Genomic DNA, 8,153 nt, shown 5'->3' with positions numbered 1-8,153 from the left:
ATTCAACAGAACCTATTTACTAATAATACATGCTAATGCAGTAGAGCACTTTAATAAATTTAGCCCTAAATGTGATAAAGTTGGACGTCTTTCCAATCAGTACTAGATGAGTTTATGCTCCTTTTTCAAAAGAGGTTTGGTATCTTGGAGTCACTTTAGACTCTTGACATTAAAGCTTCACTTTCATAAACATTTAAGAGCTTTTTATGACCCTCAGTCAGTCATCTTAGGGCTATACAGTATTTCAGGCATTAATTTTGTCAGGGCTTGGATTACTCTGTTGCAGTGCTTATTACTGACCCTTTCTAGTAGAGCTCTGCAGCTGGCTCAGAATGCTGCATGCAGTGTGTGTACCAAGGGGGCATTTAAAGCGTGACCACATTTCTCCAAGTTACTCTCCTTGTCAGTTGCTTATCAGTTCAGATTAATTGTGATGACCTTTAACGCACTGAGATGTCGCTTGCTCTTACATCTTTGCTTCACGTTGCTTGACCATTACATACTTCTCAGCTATCAAATATTGATGCGTCATCTGTAAAAATTAGAAGGGTTGCCATCTGTTCAAAGGTGTTTGCAGATGTAGCTCCATGAATATAAAATGTCCTGCCCGATTAATTTTGAATGCTTAGCAACTTGTAGTCAATCAGGAAGTGTCTCAAGGCTTTGATGTGTACACGAGCATTTACAGTGCCTTATCACGGTATCTGATTTTTGTACTTTGACAAATATTGAACTCTGAAGTAGTGTTGTATTTTTATTATTCCTGATTTTGTATTGTAACCCATCTAGGGCAATAGCTGACAAGTGGGCTTTTTACAAAATATTCATGTTTATTTTTCTGGAAAATATACCTGCTTCCAATTATTTTCTGTATTCAACTAAGGGCTTTTTTCCCTGCTCTTGCTTTAAATTTTTTTTTCTCTCCAAATGTGTAAGTTGTGACCAGATGTATATTGTGTGGTCACATCCAAAGCACTTGGTTCCAATATATTGTAAATGGATGAAAGTTTCCTTTTGCATACTGATTTTTTTTTATTTTTTAGATAAGGCCATACAAAAAGATTCCTTCTGATAACTCTCCCATGCAGACCACAATTAAATAAGCAACACTGCACTGTGAACCTGACAGCTATGCCAGTGTCAGCTAAACTCTTCAGCAGGTTGTTGCAGTGACCTGTGAGTTCTATATAGCAAATCTGACCAGTTTTGAGGCAGTTCTACCAGATGCGTCTTGGTCTTTCAGATTTTGCTGTAACTTTCAGTTCATAGAAACATAGAAAAATGACGGCAGAAAAGGGCCACAGCTCATCAAGTCTGCCACTCCAGTGACCCTTTGCCCTGATTTTGCCGACCCACCCCCTCCTTTACATCATTAGAGATCCCACGTGAATATCCCATTTATTTTTAAAATCTGCCACGCTGTTGGCCTCAATCACCTGCAGTGGGAGTTCGTTCCAATGATCGACCACCCTTTCGGTGAAGAAATACTTTCTGGAGTCACCATGAAATTTCCCTCCCCTGATTTTCAGCGGATGTCCTCTGGTGGATGAGGGTCCTATAAGTTCTTAACTATCCCCCCTTTTTACAAAAGCGTAGCACGGTTTTTAGCACTGGCCACCGCAGTAACAGCTCCTGCGCTCATAGGAATTCTAAAAAAAACCCCATAAAAAACTGCGTTATGCTTTTGTAAAAGGGGGGAGGGGTTTATGACAGTTGAAATTCCTAACAGAAAGTATTTAGAACATTTCTTTACAATACTCCCCTGCTCTGTAGGAATAAATTATCTTCATTTTCTAATGCCTAATAGAGAGAACAGCCATCAGAACCTGAGAGGTTAGAAAGGTCATATTATCGTTTCAACAGCATTATTGTCTTTATCTGATTAACTGAAGGCCTAGTAAATGTTTTAGGCCTTATTATCTACTGAAGAAATGAATCAACAGGAAAGGAATCCAACCTTTTTCATCAGCTGCATTGATTTTGTTATGTTTCATCTCGTATTGGAAAATCAGTAGTAATTACAGTCTAAACTTTGCAGAGATGTTACGTTTAAGGTTTGCACCACAGAGGTTATATCAGGTTCTGCCCACATACACACGGGGCTCCTTTTACTAAGGTGCGCTACGTGTTTTAGTGCACGCTCACACGCCTATATACTTATAATGGGCGCGTTAGTGTTTAGCATGTGCGTATATTTAGTGCACGCTAAATTGGCTAGCACACCTTAGTAAAAGAGGGGGACAGTTTGTCCAGGGGTTCCTAAACTTTCGCACATAACTATTTTATTACTAGGAAAAGAAATTAACATGGAGTCCTCCTACAGAAATGGCTTAAATGAATAGGACAACCCAAATGAGACACTGAAAACTAGCTTCTTTTTACGACTTTGGTCAAGCAACAGCACCTACAGTAACTGGATAGCGTATGACATACACATGCAATTTGTGTGATACAGTCTGTTTGTCCTGAATTGTTCTGTAGCCTACAGTCCTAAAGGCTGTTAAACCCTAATGTGGAAAAACACGTTAAAGGCTTCTGCAGTAATTTACCCTGTCATGCATGCTAAGTGTGCATTATTTATTTTTCAAACATATTTTTGGGAGGGAACATGCCTTGGGTGAGGAATGGACATGGAAGCATTATTCAGGAGGCAAATTCTGATTAGCGCAGGAGGCACCTGAATAACGCAGACTAACTGCCATGTTAAATTATGCACTAATGAGAACATTAGTGCACAACCTGCAAATAAAAAAAGGCCTTACTGTTTCTGAGCCTCCCTCTTATTGGACTTGGAGATCTCTGGTGCACACTTTGGCTGCCTGGGAGGCCTGAGAGGCGTCTGGTCGCTTTCGACGGTGGCGCACCTGCCTGCAAATTTGGGAAGCCTATTTGGATTCTTTACCTCCTAGAGGTCGTAGCCTTCTTTTGAATTCTCTTGCTTAGCTTTACTAGTGTTCCCTGTGCTTGCTCCCCTGGTCAGTCACTGTCTATCTCTTTTTTTGTGTGTGTTTGTTTTGGGGGGGGTTTCCTCTTGATGTAGCCCATGGGCCACAAGAGTACAGGCCTTTGGCATTTGAGAGACCTTTTTTGCTGGTGGGGGACCCCGGAGGGGTAGTTGCTTTATGGGTGGGGGGCGTTGGGTGGGGTTTGCTCTTTGCACTGTTTTTGAAAATTGAGTATTGCTCGATGTTGATTCCTTTGTTCTTGTTCTGTTTCTTGCTCTTGGTTTGGTTTTTTTTATCGCATTCACAATAGAATTGATTTGAACATAAATATGGGCTTAGTACAGAGGAAAGTCCCTTATTAAAATGTGCTAAGCTCATTCTTTAATGCATTTTAGTAAAAGACCCCCTAAATGTTCACAATGGAGGAGGTTAATTTTGTAACCTAGGCACCAACATTTATGCACATTTATGCATCTATGTATGCACATAATTGCCAGACTTCTACCTAAGCGCTATTCTCCAAATACTCACTTAACATAGTACATACCTGCTACTCTCTGCCAACCTCATTTGCATGTGCATTTTTTTATTTTTTTTTAGAATTACTCTGCTTTTTGAAATTGAAACAATAACGGTTGCGACAGTAGCCCATCGGTTTTTACTGCAAAGTTCTGAGAATCTAGCCCTTAGTATTGGGACCTGAAACTCCAAGATAAAAAAAACTTTAAATTCAATCAGGTCCTGCCCAGTCAAAAGGCAAACCAGATGACCTCATGCATCTAGAAACAGAAAAAGTTTTGAATCAAAATCCTGATCTGGGACTGGACATTGCTTCTGGGTTCCTGCCTCGGTAATTAGAATTCAATCCTCCAGAATCCATAAAAGAGTGAGAATCTCTCTCTTGGGATCATTGCTGAAAACACTGTGCTATAATCTCTCTCCTCTGCATTCAAGATGCCATATCTCCTCTACAGGCCATGTGCTCTCCTCTGCAAATGAAGAACCCTTCCAGCAAGGGCCTGTGTCAGAGTGAGTTACTTTTAATCATTCTGCTTCTATAACAATATTTTATCTTTTGGCACATTTCCCTTGTGTAAAGATCCCTAACATTATAAAAAAATTTTGCTCTGTAAAAATAATATTCTAGTTTCTCTCAAATGCTCTAAGTTTCAGTTCTTTAAAATCATACAGAGCTAAGGTTTAAACAGGCAGTTCATTCCCCAAATTAATATCAATTTAATATAAAATGTATTCTTCCTTTTACGAATGATATATTTTATTGGTAGAGAATTAATATAACATGTGCAGGACTCACACTTACAGATTTAACTTATAGAATATTATATATCATGTGTCTATCTCTGATACTTAAGTGCACACACAGGTTAGCTCTGAGTGCTTGCGTCTAACTTACACACACATATGTAAGCAGATATAGAAGCATTCTGTAAAGGAAAGTAAGCACCTACATTCCCTTATAGAATAGACTCCTACCAGATACCCTATAGATACCTCTTTGTAGGCACCCAGTTATAGAACTGTCCCCATGTTATACAGAAACTTAAGCAATTATTTTAGAATCATATTCATGTCTAAACAGCATCATTTACACATGTATATTGTACATACAAATCCACTATTTACATGTAGAGATCCATACCATATTGAGATTAAGGGGGCAAGGTTTGGACAGACTAAAAATCTACACACACATTGTATTTTCCTCATCTTACAAGGGAGTGCATGTATGTGTAAAAATTGCAACATCTGGTTTTACCAGCTGAAAGGCCTGTACTTAATTTATAAGCAAAACTCATTTCAGCCAGGACTTTACATGAGGGATTAAGGGGGCTCATTCTCCTTAATCTCAAGTAGTTTATTTCTACCTCCAAAGTTAAAATTGAAGCCTCACTATACCATTAGTGACACTTATTTGTGTAGGTTTATAAAATGAGGTAGCTACACATGTAAGTAGCAAAATTGCCAGTTCCATGTGTAAGCACTGGCATAGCGAGGGTAGGTGGTGCCCCCTTGCCCTCTGCTCCGCCCCGTATGCCCGCCTTTTCCCTTCCCCCGTACCTGTTTAGCTTCCCTGGTGCGAGCAGAATCTCCGGTGTCGGCTCTCCCTCTGATGTCCCTTCTTAGTCGCGGGACTTGAAAGTAACATCAGAAGGGAGTGCCGAGGCCAGTGCGAGCAGCAGGTTGGAGCTGTTGTTTGCAACAGCAAAGAGCTAGAGGTACAGTGGGTGGGTGAAGGCGCGTGCAGTGGGGAGTTGAGGGAATAAGCGGGGGCAGAGAGGAGGAGAGGTGCCGGTGACCCCACCAAAACAGTACCCGGGGCGGTCCACCTGCCCCCTGCTTCCCCCCCCCTTACTACGCTACTGCGTGTAAGTACTGATACATCCATGTAGAAGCTGCCAGGTTTGTGCTCTTCTTTTTCTCAATATGTATATTTGCAAAATGGCTATTCCTGCTGCATGTTCTGGCAAATACACAAATATTCCTGCAGGTGTTTTAGAAAAGACTCCAGTATCAGCAGATCATTTTTTAAATAGAAAAAAAAAAAAACCATAGTGCTGGCTTATCTTCTGATTTCCTGAATTGGGCTGGATAGCCAATATCAGTCTGTTTTGGTTAAAGAGTATTCACTGGATTTGCCTGGCATTGGTGGAGCTACAGGTCAAAGTCTGTTTTCCAGCAAACTTTTCAGCTTGCAACTAGCCACAAAAACAATGGCTCCTAGCTGAGCAGTAGCACCCTCTGCCTACTGGATTTTGCCTCTTGAAGAACGGTTGTGATCCGGAATTTACTTCTTTGGTATATATTAATTGAAAAGTTTCTTGGAATATAGGTTCCCCCCCCCCCTCCCTATTACAAGAAAAACAGAATATACCTGATTTTACCTTAGAGTAACATACGTATTCCAGATTTAAAAACACTAAAAGTAGCAGCTCTCCTTAGTTTAATAGGTTTTACAGTCATCCTGTGATGCATGGATTTAGCCTGTTCATCGTATTTTCCATGATTGCCACTTTTGTTTCTCCGAGCAGCAGCGGGGCAGTCCAGTCTGCCACTTTCTTTGCAGGGGAGTGACATTTTCAGGCAACAGTCCTCTATTCGATTCGCTTCGTATTTCCTGATACTGCATGCTCAGTACCGCTGCCTGTTACCTTGCCAGGTTCTTGGGTTCGCTACTTGGGACACACCAGTCATCAGCTTCTGTATTAATTTGATAATGCTTCCAGGCGGATTTGTTAAACACAGGCAGCTTTTCTACTGACTCACTCGACAGGGCCTAAAGCAAAAGAAAGAAACTATTACTAACCGTTATGTTATTCAACTGTATTTCGAGGCATAAAATAATGTGTACACCAAAAATGTCCAATATGTATGTTGTCAAATAATAAGAGCTGAAATAAAGCAGAGGTTATAGTTTAAAGTAAATCCATATGCTTACACTGGTGTGATTCCATCTATTGGACTCTGTTTCTCTACAATGTTAGAAGCTAAAAATCCACTTAGCCACATGGCTGACTTACATGGATTAACTCTAGTTTGCTTATGGAACAGGTGACTCATTCCTTGAAAATTTACTCCATTATGTATCATTGTGCAACCTATATCATGCTTATTTTCGAGTACATGATTCTGAAGTAATTGCTTTTCAGTCATGAGTGAAATTGCTTACTTTTTTGAATGTTTGTTCTCTCAGAATCAAGTTCTATGGAGTCACAAATTTGAAATCATGTAACTTACATCATGTGCATGTTTGGAGAAACACCCTGCTCAGCTAGAGATTATTTTCATAAAGTCATACGCAATTTTGTCTACTACATGACAATCTCTCCCATAAATATTAATTGTGGATATCCTGAAAATATGACTGGCTGGGGGTCCCCCCCCAGGATAGAGTTACTATATTCTGAGCCATAGACACATGGCCCCAGCCCATTATGCCCCCAACCCCACCCAGCTCCACTTCTAGCCCCGCCCCCTCAAAGCCTTGTCTTTTTCACTGATGAGCTCTGGCTGCATCTGGAGGACCTTGAGCATGTGCAGATATGTGATGTCATTCGTGTATGCTCAGAGGCCCTCTAGGTGTAGCTGGAGCTCATCAGGGCTTTCCAAATCCCAGACAAACTGCCAGGAATTGGAAAGTCCGCCTGTGCACCTGGACAATCCTCTAAAAAGAGGACATTGTCCAGGTTTTCCCGGACATCTGGTAATCCTACCCCAGGACAGGTTTGTGAACTATGCCCTATGCTGCCTAATAGAATGTTTTTAATGTATATTGTTTTAATGTAAGCAGCATACTGATCCATAATGTGTACTGTTATTTGAATATTTTTACTGCTGTAGTTTTCTATTGCCTATATCTGGCTTATTCTTGCTATACACTGCCTCAAGTAAATTTCTTCAAAGAAGCTGTTAATAAATTCTAATCAAAAATAAAAATGTGTTGCAAGTTACCCAAATAACATGAAGTCAATTGCCACTCAGTTTATTCAAGATAGACAGTGAGAAAGAATGAATTCTAAAATGAAAATCACGATGACTTGTGAGATTCACTGAGCTGCTGTTATCAAAGTTACAGATAAGCAGGTTGGTTTTTACTGATATAAGCAGCCTGAATTAGAAAGCTGCATGGGAATGGGGATTGCAGGATTCCCATGGATAAGAAAGAAGTTGCCATGGGATTCCTGTGGGGATGGGAGAAGTTGTTGTGTGATTCCTATGGGAGTGTAGTCAAAATTTCTGGTTACTCCAGAATGAGCCTTAGAATGCACTGATAGAGGCAACTGGAGAACTAGAATGAGGCTTGGAACATACAGAGAGGCAGCTGGAACATCAGACTGAGGCTTGAAACACTCATTGGTTGAATAGTGAATACCATCCCCCCAAAAAACCATGAGAGGCTGTTAGGATTGGGAGGAAACAGCAGTTATCACTGGATGACCTGTTGCAGCAAGATTTGAGGAGGAACTTTGAAAACAGGTTATACATTGCAAGACTGAATATAAGCCATTTTTCTTGTATTATTCATCACTGAAGCTAGATGAAATGTTTTAAAGAATACAAGCTAAGGAATTTAATGAAACAATTGTTAACGGTTAAATTTAACAAATTGTTTTACAGTATCAGAAAGCTTACTATTGGTTTTGCTTTGTTTAGCTAGAGAGAGAGTATGTGAATGTATGTGTGTGTATA

General features: G+C 40.2%; 1 protein-coding gene across 1 annotated transcript in view; it reads right to left on the bottom strand.

The window, feature by feature from the left end:
* Positions 1-5,159: 5,159 nt before the first annotated feature.
* PDK4 (pyruvate dehydrogenase kinase 4) overlaps positions 5,160-8,153 on the bottom strand; it is a 40,365-nt gene continuing 37,371 nt past the window's right edge. The window contains exon 11 of the mRNA XM_033931090.1: positions 5,160-6,240. Coding sequence (XP_033786981.1) covers positions 6,112-6,240 — 129 coding nt within the window. The 3' untranslated portion in view covers positions 5,160-6,111. The remainder of the gene's footprint in view (positions 6,241-8,153) is intronic.

Source organism: Geotrypetes seraphini, chromosome 2 (assembly GCF_902459505.1).
Source record: "Geotrypetes seraphini chromosome 2, aGeoSer1.1, whole genome shotgun sequence".
Classification (NCBI taxonomy): Eukaryota; Metazoa; Chordata; class Amphibia; order Gymnophiona; family Dermophiidae; genus Geotrypetes; species Geotrypetes seraphini.
The sequence above is the reverse complement of the archived record's forward strand: the minus strand, read 5'-3'. Positions and strand labels throughout refer to the sequence as shown.